Source organism: Meles meles, chromosome 2 (genome assembly GCF_922984935.1).
Source record: "Meles meles chromosome 2, mMelMel3.1 paternal haplotype, whole genome shotgun sequence".
Lineage (NCBI taxonomy): Eukaryota > Metazoa > Chordata > Mammalia > Carnivora > Mustelidae > Meles > Meles meles.
The window spans coordinates 135,274,497-135,293,242 of NC_060067.1; the positions used below are offsets into that span (position 1 = coordinate 135,274,497).

Sequence of the window (18,746 nt, forward strand, 5' to 3'; positions counted from 1 at the left end):
CCAGAAAAGTAACAGAATGAATACGTGTTAGGTTGTGAGGGGAGAGGTCAAACACACCCCTAACTCACAGCGGGAAGAAATGCATGTGGATGGCATCACGTCTTTCTCTATAGTGACTGACCTGCATATTTTTAAATTATCAGACCGGTCATGGTAGGTGGCAGGAGGCTTCTGCTCAGAGTTATTCACCCGGAACCCGGCAGTGTCCACATACTTGCCGTCTTCTGCTACTGCCAATATATCAGTGCTGGAATCTGCTTCTGAAGATCTTTTCTGGATTGTTTCATGTTGCCCAAGATGGGGCAAGAGCCACAGATCCCTGTGGTGGTATTTGCCTTTGCTCTCCTCGTGCTCCCTTGAGGACCTCTCAATCTCAAAGGATCCCCGTGGCAGAGAAAGACTGCATTCTTTGTACCTTGTGCCTCTGCAGAGAGTTAAAGAGCAACCCTCACAGTCATTCAGCTCTTTTTGCTTTTTACCTGTGGTTTCCACATCTACCAGATCCATTCCATGAGGAGCGGAAGGCCCAGCTGCATTTCCACATGGCTTGTTGCCATTTCTCCTTCTTCTTCGTGAGAGTCGGAATTTAACTTGGGCTCTTCTTTTTGCCTGAATCCAGTGAGTCTCATCTGTGGAAGATGAATCTGAAGAAGTAGCGTAGAGCTCGCTCCATCTGGCACTTGTGATTTGGAGGGGAAAATCATTTCTTCTCCCTTTTGTTTTTTCTTCTGCGGCCTCATATCTCTCAGAGGCTCTCCTCCTCCTCCTAGGCCTCTGTTTTACTGATTTCTTACCAGACTCCTTCCTAGCAGGGCTCAGCACCACGACAGGGGTGCATTGCTCAAACGCATCTTCTGACATGTCATGCAAGATGGCAGATCTAGACAAAGCAGCAGGCAGAGGATGGGAGATGGGAATGGAGAGGAGAGCCACAGGAAAACAGAGAGAGAGAGAATGATGAAAATGACAGCATGACCAGACGTTGGTAAATAAAGATCAAATGAAGAAAAGGTGCTAAAGGGGAAAAATTAAGCCAGTATAAATTGTCCATGGACAATGTAAGGCAGAAGCAAGAGCCACACAGTTTTGGAACATAAAAGAAGACTACAAAACATTGGTTTAAACGAGATTAAATAGGATCATTTGCTGAGCACTTACCTGCAGATGTCCTGAGTGGATGGACAGACAGACAATCTTGACTGGCTCCTGGGAGCTGTTCCTGTTGTTGGGCTGCTTGCCTGGAGAAACAAGTTAGATAATTTGGCATCTTGGTTAAGGTAATACATGGTTGAGATCTTGCTTTTTTTCCACATATTTAAAAAATTACAACAAACGTGGCTGCCGGTCATGTTGCTCATAACGCAGCTCACAACATATAGGAAGTCAGAGGGTTCGTTTTGCAAAAGTAAAACTTATTTGAGGAACTTGGAACAGCTGAGATACTCTGCCACTTTGCTGTTGCTTCATTTATGAGAGAGGAAGATGATTCCACAAGTTTCTGTTCTATTTACTGTAAACATTTGAGTGGAATGCTTCCATTTGCCTTGGAAACAGTGGGTAACATCTGAATATTCTATAATACAAAGGACATAAAGGCTATTATGGGATAAGGATGATAAAAATCTGGGAAGCCTAAGTAATCAAGTAGTCATTAGACTGCTAGATACTGCCTGGGAATAACGTGAAGTCACATCAAGGACCTATGAGATAATATATGTGAAAACACTTTGTTATATATGTGTGTGTGTGTGTGTGTATACATATATATATGTATATATATATATATATATATGATTTTATTTATTTATTTGACAGACAGAGATCACAAGTAAGCAGAGAGGCAGGCAGAGGTGGGGGGAGGCAGGCTCCCTACTGAGCAGAGATCATGACCCGAGCTGAAGGCAGAGGCTTTAACCCACTGAGCCACCCAGGCCCCCCACATTTTGTAATATTTAAAAGCCTATAGTTATTACTATTATTATTTCATTACAGAAACTAATAAAATCCATCCATCACAACATTATTGACCTATCATATCTTTTAACCCCGTGACTGTATGGAGGCTGAGATAAACAGAGCTTGAAATAATTCAGATTGTTAGCACAAAGCTGAGCACATTTCACCAAACTCCTACCTTTGAAACACATCTTCTTCACTGAATTTGACTTCTTTAACCTGTTGTACTTAATACAGATGATGCTGATAAATCAAAAGCTAGAATGTGCTGAGAATTGGCTGCTTGCCAGGCATCTTGCTGTGGCTTTGTCAACTATCTCCTAAATCCTTACAATAATCTCACCAGGGGGAAACAGTAACAACTAACGGTTTTGAATGAATAGGATGTGCCAATCACTGTCGGTGAATTTTCATTTGTCCGTTCATTAATACTCATGAGAGGCAAGTGTGTTGATTGCCGTGATTACTTCCATGTCAGCGATAAGGAAGCTGAGAAGTCAGTGCTGCTTCTCATGAGTAGGTGCTAGAACAGAGGTTTGGGATGAGGAATCTGGTCCTTTCATTTGTTCTCTTACCCACCTGGGAATATACTTCTCCTTTACACAGGAGGAAACTAAGGGGGTCCCTCACCAAGGACCAAGACTTCCAGAAGATGGAAAAAGCAAGAAAATGGGATCCTCTCTAGACCCTCCAGAAGGAATGCAGCCTGGCTGACACCTCGATTTTGGTTCAGTGAGACCCATGTTTGACTTTGACCTCCAAAGCCATAAGATAATAAAGTGCTGTTTTAATTCAACAAGTTTGTGGCAATTTGTCAAAGAGTCATAGGGAACTATTATAGGAGATGAGACTTGAGCCAATCTAAAAGGCAAGCAGGAGTTATTATAGAAGGATTAAAAAATATTCTAGGCAGAGGACACGGGGGTCAAGGGGGAAGTATGGTGTTCTCAGTGTGTTCCCACAGACTGATTTACATATGCACATTTCTGACTTGTAATTTTCAGAGGCTTCCCTATCAATACATGAAGACTGCATTTTTGATATTTGTATGTCATCTTTGAACACCAGTCCATGTTTGATTATATCCTTCAATATTTCTATAAAAACTCATTATTTTCAATTTTTTAAATCCAGATTAACTTCATTTCTGCATCCACTGAACAGGTATATAGCCATTTTTTGTAAAAAAAAAAACAAGCATTTCTGTACTCTATGCAGTAAACAGTAAGTTTTATTAGATTGCACACCACTTATCCCACACAAAACCATTGGTGTTAGTAGGGAGTTCTGCACACAGCAGTTGCTGAATAAAGTGAAATTTACTACACGTTCTCTTTAGAAAAAAAAAAAGTGGTGAAGCCCAAAAGTGACCTCAGATCACTGAAGATATAAAAGCGAACCAAAATATGTTGAGCATCATAATGGCTATCCAAGACTATTTAATGACATGTTGAAGCCCATTCTATGAAGGTGTACAAGGAAAGGAAGGTGAAACAGACATAATCATAATAAAATCTTTCATCATCTCACAGGTCTGAGCAAATGTATGTTCCACAACGAGAACGTAATTTGTCAATGAATAATAACACAGAATGTTAAAAAACATGCAGCTTCTCTTTGGAGCGTTTTTTGGTCCACCATGAGAAGGAATCAAATAGTATTTTTGTCTATAAACCTTAAGTATTTTGAAGGAAATAGAACTCATCCTTATGATGATTTCTTCAAGAATCATCAAGAATCTTCAAACAGCTCATAGCCAATATTAGTTGATACGTATTCAGTTTGGTGGTGGGGCAGGTGCTGTAGTCTTGACTATTGTGGCAGATGCTGTTAATGCCCACACCATCCCCTCTGGCTTTCTCTGAGTTCACCTGGGCACTGACTGATTCCTATCTGAGTGCTTGCACCTCTTGGGTTCAGTGCCCTGGGTCTTTGGTACCATGTGTTCTCACTTGGCTACACACAGGCACAACCTTAAAGTGTGGGATACATTAAAACCTCTGGGGAAAATTCTTGGACTGAAGTCAGTGGCTAAATGCTCTAGATTTTCCATTCTCTCAAAGGATGGTTCAAAGTGACTTATAGTTTCTCAAAAACTCCCAAGCTGGATTATGGCTCCATGGACCCTAGCTCACCAACACACCCCTTTATTAGCATTTCCCCTTTCTCTCTGTCTTGCTTTACCCAAGTCTGTGATGCTTCCTGGGATCACTTCCTAGAAAAACTACCTGCACTAGTAAGACAGTGGGATCTATTTAACCAACTGATTGATACAAAATTAACCTTAGTTTATGTCACTTTGGATATATTTGTTTAGCAACATGAATTAAAGGTGCATTATGTAATAGATATTATGGTGAGTTCTGGGAATAAAGAAAAGAGAGCATCCTGAAGGAGCTTCTTGGTTAGTGGAAAAGAGATTCAAAGGAACAGGCAATTTTAATACAGCCTCATCTGTCCTGATAATCTGGCAATGGGAGTTCTGATGAAGGATGGGCACCTCAGATGGAAGGGAGCAGAGATTTAAAGTAATTGTCCTACAGGAGATGATGCCAGAGCAAGAAAGAGTGAATGTGAACACAGCTTTATAATGACTGGGGGGAGGGTATTGAGATAAGAAGTGATACAAAGTCAGTATGAAGGTGTAGACAGAGATCTTGTATGTCACATTGAAATTTTTGGATTGTATCCATAAATGAATAGAAAGTCATTGATAGATATTCAGTAGTAAATGGAAATTACTAAATTTGGGCACTAGAAAACTCACATTGGCAGCTGAGAACTGGAAAGTCCAGGAGTGACTGTAAGCAGGGGAAAGAATTAGGATTCAATATATCCAGGATGCAGCTTAGATTGGGAAAAGGAATAGTTTTAGCATTATAATTCCAGGGGCAACTGGGTGACTCAGTAGGTTAAGCGACTGCTTTTGGCTCAGGTCCCATCCCAGTGTCCTGGCATTGAGCCCCAAATCAGGATCCCTGTTCTGTGGGGAGCCTGCTTCTCCCTCTCCGTCTGCTTAGTGCTTCCCCTGCTTGCGTGCTCTCCCATTGTCAAATAAATAACATCTTAAAAAAAAAGTTAAAGAATCCCAACTGGTTGTTTTATTACAAGTATGATAAAAATTATTTCAAAAGTCAGTTGAAAAAAGTAACATGGGGAAATGTCTTTAATGTTTAATTAAAAAAACTTTAATAAAGTTAAGCAGGATGAGGGGTTAGAATACTTTCACCAAATATCAAAACATGGTATGGATCATCAGAAATTAGGAGAATATGTGTGTGGAAAACTATCTGTCTGTCAATCAATCTATCTGTCTATTAGCTTTCTATTCCTTAGTATTCAACAAAGTTACATTTCAAATTAGTGAAAAAGGCCAGGTTATTAAATAAATAGCATGGGCAGAAATGACTAGTCATTCAGAAAAATGTAAAGACTTAAATGTAGCAAAATAAAAATAAAAATAAAAAAAAATAAGAGAAGGAAACATAACTGAGTATAATATCATGGAAGGGAATCCCTTTCTTAAGATGACATGAAATGAAAAATTAACATAGGAAAAGAGAGTTAAGCATGGTAATTAAAAAAATAAAAACTTACAATTTATAAAAGAAGAAGCACATATACTCACACACCAACATTACCCGAGACAAAACACAGAGCCATAAATAATGCCATATTTCACAAAATATATGATAACTAAATAGCTAATTTCTATAGTACTCATAGATTTTTTACAAATTAAAAAAAATTGGTTGATCTTAGAAAAAAACGAGTGAGACACACAGACAGATAGCTCACAGGGAGGAACTGCAAACAAACAAATGCAAATTCAGTTAACAATGGTTTACTTTCACTTAGAGGATAAGCACATGAAAAAGATTGATTAATACTTAGTGTAGCCAAGGTTGGGGACACCAAGCATTGCCATATATTGTTGAAATAATTGTAAGTTGGCAGAACTTATTTGGAGGGCAATTTGATAAACTTTATTAACATATAAAATGTTTACGGTCTTCAATTCAGAAATTCTCACAGGAATCATTTTATTGAAACACCTGCAAAACTGCCCAAAGATATGCTCATCATAACAATAGTGTTCACTATGGTTTTGTTTATCATAGCAATAAATGAGAAATGATCCAAATGTCTAGTTCTTAACATTGAAATACATAAGCCAATTTAAAAAATGACATACACCACATACATGCACAGACAAACTTACACACACACATGTGTAGGATATATTTTTATGTGAAAAGTTAAGCTTCAAAACTATATATAGGTGTATTTGGGTAAATAATGCTTTCACAATGAATGCTATCATATGAATAGGACACATTTGCAGGAGTGTACATTCAACCACAAGCAGAGATTTTTGTGAGGTGGGATTATGAGAACCTTTATTTTTCAGGTTATATATTTTTATAATACTTTAAATTTTAACCTTAATAAAAGGGAAAGTAACTTTTAAAATATTTATTTATTTGAGAGAGAGAGAGAGTAGCAGGGAAGGGTGGAGGGAGAGGCAGAGATAATCTCAAGCAGACTTTGTGCTGAGTGTGGAACCCAATGTAGGGTTTGATCTCATGAACCCAAGATCATGACCTGAGCTGAAACCAAGAGTTGGATATTCAACTGACTGAGCCACTCAGGTATCCCAACTTTTTAATCATGTTAATGATGATGTAATAAATGATAACTATTAATATAAAAAACCAGAATTGGTATTTTTTTCCCTACTATTTAAGTGATAGAATCATTGCTTATTTAGTCTCTTTGAATTCCACTTTCATTCTTCAGTTACATGTACTCAACATGGTATCTACATAAAAGAACTATGATGATAACATGAAATCATTGATCAGATACCTGCTTTGTGGAATGTACAAGAGTTGTAGTCAGATGCTCTTCTTTTTTTTTTTTTTTAGATGCCCTTCCTCTTATTCATTCCCAGAAAATCAAGTTTTCTCCCCACAGTGGACTTAACGGTATCCTCTCATTCAGAGAAGATACATAACAGTCAAAGTTCAGTGATTCTCAATCCTGGCTAAAAGTTAGAATCACTGGAGAAGTTTTAACATAAATACCTCTAACTGGGCCTGATTCCAGAAGCTTTTGAAGAATGGGCCCCAAAGTACAAGACCTGACTATTAGTATTTTTAAAAGCTGCCCCAGTGACTCAATGTGCAGCCAAAGTTAAGAACCCCTGGCTTAGGTCAAAGAGGATACAATTCTAATTCCATATTAGATTTTTCCCCCCTGAAACTCCGGGGATAATATTCTTGAAAGCTTGATTTTTCTTGAGAGAGAAAAGTGTTTTCTAAATGCTCAAATCTCCTATTTATACACCTAGAAGAGATCTTGGACTTCTGAGCATAGTTATACTACAACCTATCATGTAGGGAGATAAAAGGTATGACTTTAAATCTTACAGGAAGAATAATTACTCTCTCTTCATTACTACCTGCTGCTGAAGAACAGGAGAGGGAGAGAGGAACAAAGGATGAAATTCCAGTATTTTTCCTCCTCATGTATCCACCCTGGGTTGAACATGGTTTGGGGAGAGAGAGTGGGGAAAGACAGTGTTTATGCAAGATTCACCAGGAGATGGTTGTGGGAAAACCAAGAGAATGATGTTTGTTCTTCCTTTCCCTGGAAAGACTGCAGTGTCTTTCAGATTAGCTTTTCAGTGGGCAAGGGAGGTGCTGTGGCTGGGTAGAAGGGACAGAGCCACCTGTGCTAGCTTTCTATTCTTCCAGACTAGGGTAGAGTGAGGATGTCTTCTTGTGCTTTGGCAAGTTTATAAAAGATAACTATGATTACTAGCCTGCAGAAGTAAGCAAGGGTCCACAATTCAATGTGACTTTGTAACAGAAGGCCACAGAAAAGACTACCGGGCAAAAGGCCTGGCAATGACAGTGAAAACTCAAATGGGTTGAATGGTTGGAGCCCTTCTTGGCTGCAACAAAGATCCAGTCACCAAGTCTTGGTACCTTAGCAATAAGTTTGGTAAAAACCTGTAGTATAGAACTCTAAAGAGAGGTCCATGCCCTAGTGTATTCTGAAGATTGAAGGGATAATGGTAAGAAACCATGAAAGACTAGATGTGATGCGGTTTTAACCAGGAGAAACTGAGATGTTTTTGGAAAAAAAAATCAAACATTTTCCAATCAGCCATCAAGATAACTCAAGAGGAAGATACAGGGAATGAGATTACTTTTATAAAGTCACTTTTTTCCCCCTTTATTGTGCAAAATTTACCACACTTCATCCTGGGGGCATGTGGGATCCCTAAGAAACTGTGTAGCAAATATCTGTAGCATTGGCTGATTATAAAATCTAGATGGAGAAGAAAGCAATCTTGAGGTTGAGTCTATAACCTTGTGGATTAGAAATGGGCACTAAGAAAGATTCAGGCCAGACAAAAAGAAAAGTAGCATGGCAAGTTGTCTTAATGCTCCTTTTGGTACACCAGATTTTGGGAGAAACTGAAAATCTTTTCAAAAGAGGAGAGCCAAGTCTACCTTTGGCAATTCGCACTGTTAAGGATGAGGCTTAGGAAAAGGCAAGATGGAGATAGAGATAGAGAGGTCTAAAGGAGAAGCTAATGGTGCAGAATCAAGCTTGCCTTGAAAGGCTCTGGAAGGCCCAAGCTATGGCCTCTTCAGAGGCCAAGCTGTGCAAGCCTACATGTCCTGTTGGAATAGACAGATAAAAACGAGATGGAACACTGATTGTCAGCTAAGACGGCATAAGAGGGGATTTGTTTTGAAGTATCAGCTCAAGTCACTTCCTCCTTTTAAAAAGCCATCCATTCCTATTGCTATAGATCAGCTCTAAGATAAGCTTGGCAACTGTCAAGACTGAACCACTGGGAGCAGGCGACAATAAGGTTGATTCTGAGAAGAAGGAACATCTCTTGGGGGAATAAACAGACACTATCTGTGAAGGAGTTCAGGACTCATCATGGTACTCACTCTATCTCATAAAAGGTATATATCCTGGGAGATAGATAGAGAAACAGATTCAGGCAGTTGCCTTTGGTGCCCCATGTCACGTCTCAGTCCACTTCTGATAACTGCAGCCCTAGTGAACAATTCCTTTGTGAGTGCCAACTGACCTCCTGGTGAGAATGTCCCATCTCAACTGAGTGCAGCCAAGTTTCTACCATTGACTCCTAAAACCATGGAAACCCACTTGGCTCTGCACAAGTCGGAATGCAAGGGAAATAATACCTCTAGAGACAAACTAAAAAAAAAAATGGGGTCAGAAGTTTCTGGAAAAATGATCCATGCTCTCTGTCAGATACAAAATTCTGAAAGACACTTCAGATATCTCTCAGGAATCCCATTAGAATCAGAACTGACTTCAAAATGCACTTTTAAATTGGCTTTTTACTCACTCTTGTCTCATGTTTCCTCATTCCTCATTTATGATTCCTGGGATGACTTCTGAAATACACCTGCACTATAAGTCTTGTCAGCAGTACTGCCTGGAGGGGAACCCAGACTAAGATATAGCAGGTTGCAGAAATAGTACCATAATGCAGACCCACAAAATAGAAGTTAGGAGCTGGGTAACTCATGGTCAAACATCACAGGGGACCCTTTTCTGGTAGTAAGTGGGTAGTGACAATGCCCAGTGAGCTGTAGCATCACAGTTAGTGGGTTGGCTGAGGTACAGGCGACAGGGAAGCAAGGAAGAGCTCTGGAATTTGTATAGTAAGGGCCACTGGTAATTATGAGGCTATGCAGTCACCTAGCTTTGTTAACTTCTCTGGAAACTTCCAGGAAAGAGAAAGGCAGGTTCAGTTTGGCCAAGTACCAACTGACGGTACTTTGTGAAAGCCTGTGTCCAGGGACAGCCCAAAGCATAGAGATGTTACCCCTAGGTAGCTCTCTGCCAAAAGGTAGCAGAAGCTGGATGGAACACCAGCATATGGTGTTCCATCCTTGGACACATTCTGTACATTTCACCAGGAGGTCCTGGTGGAATCAAGCCCTGTTGCCACATCAGTGACCTCTTTACTACACCCTTCAATCGGCTTCCCCCTTTTCCCTGTCACTTTCCTTCTGCCTCACTCCTGTTGCCTAGTGGACACTTCCCAAACAAACTATTTGTACAAGTCCTTGTGCTAGGCTCTGCACCCGTGGGAACTTAAACTCAGACCTCGGAGGTTTAGGGTTGGCTCTATCAGCAGATAAAGTGGCTGATGGCTGTCCCTGCATCTGCTGGGCTAGACTGTCTCCCATGCTCCTGAGCTGTCTCATGCCCAGTCTGCAAGAAGATCAAGTTCCAGTCCTGGCCCTTCCTCACCCTGTTGCTGTTAATTGTCTAGAGAGAGGAAGATATTCTCACAGCTTTTGCTGCCTCTCATTTTTCTATGTTTTGATCTGTATATTTACAGGGCTTTGAGATTTCTCTTCCTACGGTGTAATTCCAGGCAAGGCTTCAATGGTTCCTGACTACTTAAATACAGAGAGGTCAGTTTGGGATTTGAGAGCCTTTGTGTTTTGACTCCCATCTACTTTTCTGGTATTTACCTCAGGTTTAACTCCTCTTAATTCTTGGATTCCAACAAAACCTTGCTTATGTGTTTGTCAACATTATCATATCCATATTTATCATATTACCAAATATGTCCCATACTTTGCAAGAGAGAGCACAAGTAGGGGAAGCAGCAGACAGGCTCCGTGCAGCAGGGAGCCTGATGTGGGACTCATTCGGTCCCAGGACCCCGGGATCATGACCTGAGCTGAAGGCAGATGCTTAACTAACTGAGCCACCCAGGGTCCCTGTCCCCTACTTTTTTTTTTTATGTTAAGTTAGCCATCATACAGTATATCATTAGTTACGTGTCCTGACAGTATATCATTAGTCCTCTATTTTTAGTCCTATATTTTTATTTCTGTGCCATTCTCTATAGAGAAAATAGAAAAAGCAAAGTCATGGAGTTTTCCTCCAGGACTACCGCATTTTCTCAGCTTTACGAATAGCCATTCTCCTTTGAACTCCAACAGCCCTTTTAACTTCTCTTATGGTTTCATCCTTGCTCGAAGCACTTATCATCTGTGTTTCCATCTAACCATTTCCAAACTGCCACAGTGTTCTACAGGTAATCTTTTTTGCTTCTTTTCCAAATTGAGAAAAGAGGCCACGACTTACTCATTTTGGAAATCTTCATAGTGCCTTGTACATAGCAGGTAGCTAATAAAGAGTTGTGGGGTAGAATTGAGCTTGGCAACAGTTGAATTGAGCTGAACTGAGCTTGGTAATAGTTGGACCAAGTTGAACTGACCTTGGTAAATCCTGTCCTGATTGCAGTAGAGATAGAGACGACAGTCATATCACAGTCAACCAGGAAGAAAGGACTCCATTCTCCTCTGTAAAAGAGGCAATTTTGCTCTCCTACAAAATAAATGAACTGAAGCCAATGTTTGATATAATTTTTGAGGCCCTTTCCTTGGACTTTGGAGTTAAAAAGCATATCAAATGGAAGATGTGTCTTCTGTTTTCTTTCAAAGATAGAGATTTCTACTTAGGAAGTGACATAACAATATTGCTCAGAGAAGATCATGGCTTTCAACAATTTTTAAGCTGGCAGGGTCTGTTCAAAGAGAAAACATGGTAATTGAGGATACATATGAATTAAAATCTTTTAAATGCATGGCCTTATTCAGCAGCAATGAATTGTTTTAATTCACTAGCTGGTACATTATGAGAGCTTGGTAATTTGTTCATCTCCTTAATAGGTGCAAGATTGAAATGTGGCTGGGGAGGAAAAAATAACAATTGGCTGGATGAGCAGAATAATATGTTCTTTGAAATGAAGCATTCTTTGTAATGGATGTTTATTTCAGATGATTACATTGTACAGTGCATTTAAGTGGGAAAAACAAACAAGAGGCCAGCTGCACTAATTTTATCAAAGTTATTTATATCAGCAGTATAATTAAAGGCAGTAATTTCAAATTAGGTTTTCTGAGAATCCTTTCAGAGGCAAGATAAGACAACTTGTCTCTGTGGCATCCAGGCCACGATTATGCTCTGGGGGCAATGTTAACTACTGCCAATTGGCCTTGGCATTTTAAAAATTAATTATTGTTTTGAAAGATGCCAAAGCTGTTGCATCCTGCTGCTCTGCCCAGTTGAGATCCACTCCACTAGGAGATCCCAGTGTATAATTTGTGGAAGTGACAAAGAATAATCAAGCATAATCATTTACAAATAACTTCTCTTATTTAGTAATACATTAATAATACCTTATTAAGAATGATTCTAGAACTTCAGAAATGCTACTGCAGAAGCTTCCTTTCTTAAAAAAAAAAAAGCCTCTACTCATTTCAGCAGTAGTTGGTGAGTAACGTGGTGAAGAATTAAGAATAAAATGAAATTTTAAACTGGACCTAGGGAACATAAAGGGGCCAAAAGCTCAAAGATGCATCTAGATTGTGAGAATAATAGTTACTGACTAAAAAATGTAATAAATGTAGAGAATGTATTTATGTAATCACAGGATGGGGGAGCTTTATGAAGGAGACCTGGTCTAACCCCCATCTGACACCACGTTTTCCCTTATAACTTTCTCAATGGGTGATCATCCAGCCCATGTTTGGCCAGTAACAGAATTCACCATCTCCTGAGAACATCCCTTGCATTTCTCTAACCATATCATCTAACTGTGTCATCATAGGATCACACCGAAGTAACTTTCTCTACAGCTTCCAGCACGAATTCTAGTTTTACACTCCAAAACCACACAGAATTTGCTTAATCTCTGAGTCTTTCTTCTACATCAGGTTTCCTTGCCACTTACCGATCCACAGATAGACTGTATGCTTGCACCTTATCCTTGATCTTTTTCGGCAAGTGTACTTTTGGAGCAGTGAGTTATTAATTTTATTGGAAACCAGGATGCCAATGATAAGTCTGTAAAGGAAGATTTTAGACATGGACGGGACTTCAGTGTTAGGTTGAGTAGTGTTCTACATTATTTGATATGTAATCAGTGAAGGTTCTGATTAGGATGGGGACAAGGGTCCTTAAAAAAGATTAGTCCATTTTAAATTGAAATAAAAAAAATCCATTTATAATAGCACCCAAACTACATCCAAATTCATCAATGGGACAGAATAGAGAGTCTAGATAGAAATAGACTCATAAATATGATCAATTGATTTATGACAGTGGTGCCAAGGTAATTCAACGAGGCAAGGAACACCTTTCAAAGAAATGGTGCTGGAACAAATGAATATCCACAGGAAAAAAATTAATCTCAATCCTTGCCCTACAAGATAATAAAAATCACTTAAAATGATTCATTCAAAACAAAAAGCTAAAACTGTGCAACCACAAGAATAGAATACAGGAGAAATACTTTGTGATCTCAAGCTAGGATAAGATTTTCTACATGAGACACAAAAAGCACAGATCATAAAATAAATTGTTGGTAAATTAGGCTTGATATAAAGTTTTAAAAAATATTTTTATTTATTCATTTGACAAAGAAAGAGAGAGACAGCAAGAGAGGGCACACAAGCAGGGGGCGTAGGAGATGGAGAAGCAGGCTTCCCACTGAGCAGGGAGCCTGATGCGGGGCTCAGTCTCAAGACCCTGGGATCATGACCTCCGCCAAAGGCAGACACTTAATTATTAAGACACCCAATCACCCCTATATACTTGAAATAAATTCAAAACTTTGTTTTTAGAAAGGAAGAAAATGGAAGGTACATATTGGGTAAATAGTTGTACATATAAAGAATTCTTGAACTTTTGTAATAATAAACACCCAACAAAAATAAGCTAATGATTTGAGCAGCCACTTTAAAAAGGATATTAACTTCAAACATATATTCGAAAAGATATTCCAAATCATTAATAATCCATGAAATGCAAAATGAAGTCATATCACCACATACCATTGGAATGGTTACAATTAAAAATACTGACAATCCTAAGAACTGGCAAAGATTGCAAGACAATTGGAAGTTTTGTACATTTCTGGAGGAAATGTAAAAAGGAAAATCACTCGGCAGTTTCAAATAAAGCTAAATACACCTACCATATGACCTAGCCATTCTATGTATTTACCCAAGAGAAATGAAATCATATGTTCCATCACACCAACACTTGCATACAAATGTTTATCACAGCTTTATCAACAATAAACCTAGACTGTAAACCGTCCAAATTTTCATCAACAGGGGAATGGATAAACAAAATGTGGTATATTCATACCTTAGGATACTACTTAGCTTTAAAAAGGAACAAACGACTAATATATGCAACATCAGTGAATCTCAAAATAATTATGCTAAGTGAAAGAAGCCAGGTACACTACACAGTGCAATGTCACTTATAAACTGCAGACCGATCTATAGGGACGTAAAGCAGATTAGCGACTGCTGAGGGCATTAACGGAAGAATTACATAGGAAGAAACCTAAAGAATCTTTGGGGGACTGGTAGCACTGTTCTGCATTTTGGCAGAGTTTTATGTCAAAACTCAGTGAACCGAATGATTTAAGGGGGATATAGTCTATTGTTCTATATGTCTGAGTTAAAATAATCTAAATTTGGTTTAATTTTTTTTTTTTTTTGACAGTGAGGACAAGGGACAAAGAGCCCAGTTTATTGTGTGAACCACCCCCGCAGCTACCCATGACATTGAGAACAGAGACAGAGTTCACATCGGAAGGAAGAACAGACACTCATATTGTGGAAAACAAACTGTGGTGGAAAAAAAATACAGACTGGAAGCCATAGAAACAAAGTATATTTCTATGTTCAAGGCATGAGGTTATTAATGCCTTTTATAAAATATGAAAAAAGGGAATGCAGTTAAAGGCAGGGAAGGCCAATAGAGGGAAAGAAAAAAGAAATGAAAAGAAAGTTAAAGATAAAGAAGGAGAACAAAGTTGGAAATGGAGAAATAACTGGAAAGAAAAAAGCCAAGAGAAGGTCAGAAAAGGAGCAAAGAAAAAGGAAAAAAAAAAGAAATAAAATAGTACAAAAGAGAGAAGGAAGAAATAAAAGCAAAAAGATATTTATATTCATATATACCATATGTTGTGGAGAGATGTCTGGGTGTCTTTAGTGTCTAAAACTTTATGCCCTCTAGCCATGATTCTACAGGTTTTTTTTTTTAGAAAATCAAATTTGTTAAATTTGTTACTTTGTTTAATTACTGTCCTAAACTGGAACTTCTGAAATATGAAGCAGTTTAGGAGCACCTGGGTGGCTCAGTGGGTTAAAGCCTCTGCCTTTGGGGGCGCCTGGGTGGCTCAGTGGGTTAAAGCCTCTGCCTTCAGCTCGGGTCATGATCCCAGGGTCCTGGGATCGAGCCCCACATCGGGCTCTCTGCTCAGCGGGAAACCTGCTTCCTCCTCTCTCTCTGTCTGCCTCTCTGCCTACTTGTGATCTCTGTCTGTCAAATAAATAAATAAATAAAATAAAATAAAAAAGGGAGGATTCTCTTTAAAAAAAAAAAAAAAAACCTTCGGCTCAGGTCATGATCCCAGGATCCTGGGATGGAGCCCCACATCATCGGCTCTCTGCTCAGCAGGGAGCCTGCTTCCCTTCCTCTCTCTCTGCCTGCCTCTCTGCCTACTTGTGATCTCTGTCTGTCAAATAAGTAAATAAAATCTTTGAAATATGAAGCAGTTTAGGCATATGGTAAATAGAATAAACAGAACACTTAAGATTCAAGTACATAATGTGAAATCAGTTGCAGGACTTAAATATGCCACAAGGCTGATTATTGGTTTGGAGAGGGTTTAAGGAATTGTGACAAAAAAGTGTTGGTTTATAAAAACAAACAAACAAACCAACAAACCAACAAACAAACCTGTCTATATATCTCCTGACCTTGCTTTAGAATGAATTTAAGGTAAATTCTACAATACATATAAATACTAACAATATACAGATATATACAGTACAGGATAAAATATGATTGAAGTAAATGTGAGAAACTTTTAGAAAAAAGAGGGAAAAGTTCATGACATTGGTTTTGATAATGATTTCTTGGATATGATATGAAGAATACAGAAAACAAAAACAAAAATAGATATATCAGACTACATCAAAATTTAAAACTTTTGGGGATCCAAGCATACAATCAACAGAGTGAAAAGGCAACCTCCAGAATGGGACACAATATTTGCAAACCATATTTCATTAAGAGATTAATACCTAGAATATAAAGAACTCCTGTAACTTAACAACGTCAAAAGAACAAACAACCCATTTGAAAAATGGGCAAAAAACTTGTGTAGACATTTCTCCAAAGAAGATACAAAATGATTAACAAGCCCACAAGCTCAACAACGCTAATCACTGGGGAAATGTAAATCAAAATCACAGTGAGATTATCCTACCCATTAGGCTGACTACCATAAAAAAAAAAAACAAAAAAAACCAGAAAATAACAAGTATTAGCAAGGAATTGAAGTAGTCAGAACCTTTGTGCACTGTTGGTGGTGAGAATGTAAAATAGTATAGCCACTATGGAAAATATTATGGTGGTTCTTCAATAAGTTAAAAATAGAATTATCATATGATCCAGCAATTCCACTTCTAGGTATATACACAAAATAACTGAAAGCCGTTATATATTTGAGACCTATGTTCGTAGCATCATTGTCACAATAGCCAAAAGGTGGGACCAACACATGTGTCCATTGATGGATGAATAGATAAACAAAATTCAGTATTTATAGGCAATGAATAATTATTCAGCTTTAAAAAGGAAAGAAATTTTGACATACTCTACAACATGAATGAACCCAGAGGACAATTTGCTAGTGAAAAGACAAATACTGTATAATCCCACTTATATAAGATACCTAAAGTAGTCAAATTCATACAGATAAAAAGTAGAAAAGTGGTTTTCAGGGGCTGTGGGTAGGGGTAATGGGGAGTTGTTTAATGGGTACAGAGATTCAGTTTTGCAAGACGAAAAGAGATCTGGAGGTTGACTGTACAATGATGAAAGTATACTTTATGCTACTGAACTTATACACTTAAAATTGGTTAAGATAGCACATTTTATTTATGTTATGTGTATTTGAACTACAACTTGAAAATTTCAAAAATGTAAGACAATGGGACAAGAAAGAAGAGATCAAGTAAGATGAGATACATACCTTTTCACACACTGGCTAGAGCAATACCTCAAATGTGGTTCTAAAGTTTTTAGTTCTTGATATGAGGAATCCTATGATTTTACTCTTCATAAGATAGAAACAAACAGCATCATTACAAGCACAATTTCTGATGCTGAGACCAAAAAGAACTTTCATCTCTGGATGATCATTTAAGGGAAATAGTGTTGAATATTTATGGTCAACAAAATTTTTATAATGAATATAGTCATGAGTCAAACACATGCCCATGATTATTTTCCAATGGCACAATGTCAAAGTATGATTCAGTGTGACAGGAAAATTTTTACTTTGACATTATGCCATCAGAAAATAATAATGAACATGTCTTTGGAATTTGTTGCTGTGTTCATTATGAAATATTCTTAGATCCTTCCTTTACCCCTCCCTTTTTAAATCTTCACCGCTTGTCTGCCCTGTCTTTACCATGCTATTGGGATTAACAGTGATACTTAAAGCAGAAAGAGAGGTGGGATAGATTTCTCTACAAAAAAAAAGTTTGAAAAAGAAAATGAAAAAAATTTATGAAGAAGATGGAATAAAAGCAGACTGATAAGGAGCAGACTTTAAGAATTTTGTGGATGTGACAAAGATGAACGGGTGTTTTCATGAATGAGCACTTAGGGGATGGAGATAGGGAAAGGATCTTTGGGAGTTCTTACCATGTATTTCTTTGCCCTGATTCCAACATTCATCTCCACTTCCACCTCCAATCCATAGATCACTCCAAGAAAACTTGTATGAAAGATTTCACTAGTGATTTCAGAATTAGGATATCTTTTTTTTAAAATAAGATTTTGTGTTGACACAGGACTTAAATTGGGAGCAAGAAGGCCTGGATTTATGTAGTTTGTGTCAATGAAAAGCAACCCTACAGAAGCATAAAATTAGGAGACTAAATACTAAATACTAAAATACTCTTTGCTATCTGGCTTAATTCAAGAACTAACTTGGGATGCCCGAGTGGCTCAGTCAGTTAAGCATCTGCTTTTTGGCTCAGGTCATGATCCCAGGGTCCTGGCATTGAGTCCTGCATCAGGCTCCTTGCTCAATGGGGAGCCTGCTTCTCCCTCTGCCTGCCACTCCCCCTGCCGTTATTAGACCCATCAAGTTAAGTATCTTGCCAGCGGCATGCTTAAGTCACTGCAGCAGTTACATTTTATGCACATAAGCAAAAACACATTTAATTTTAGAATAGTTGACTTACAGATCTTTAGACCAATGATCTAATATCAGGCTAATTGTAAAGGCCACCCTTTGTTCATTAAAATTACATCATCTATATCAAAGAAAATGTTTGGGGCACCTGGGTGGCTCAGTGGATTAAAGAAAATGCTCTTCTATTTCAAATGTTAAAGGAGTAAAATAGGAAATAAGACAAGAAAAGGTAGAAAAAGACTTTACAATATTAGTCTCAGTTTTCAAACTTCCTTCATTTATAATTTGTGTTTTTATGGTTTTCACACAAAACTCATTATCATATCAATCTATAAGTGCAGTCTCTCTGTTGTCCCTAAAAGAACTTTTAGCATCTGACAAATACAATATACTTGTTTAATGTTATAATATGCCATTCTTGCATTTCCTACAAGTTAATTTCTAAGTAATGTCTGCAATAAGAAGCTAA

General features: G+C 38.2%; 1 protein-coding gene across 2 annotated transcripts in view; it reads right to left on the reverse strand.

Moving 5' to 3' along the window:
• MARCHF1 (membrane associated ring-CH-type finger 1) overlaps positions 1-18,746 on the reverse strand; it is a 322,967-nt gene that overhangs the window by 87,252 nt on the left and 216,969 nt on the right. Inside the window, exons 3-4 of one of the 2 annotated variants that reach the window (XM_045998054.1) lie at positions 1,159-1,238; positions 122-880 (exon numbers count right to left, since the gene is read on the reverse strand). In XM_045998054.1, the coding sequence (XP_045854010.1) occupies positions 122-880; positions 1,159-1,238 (839 nt within the window). The remainder of the gene's footprint in view (positions 1-121; positions 881-1,158; positions 1,239-18,746) is intronic. The other variant, XM_045998055.1, reaches the window with a different exon arrangement.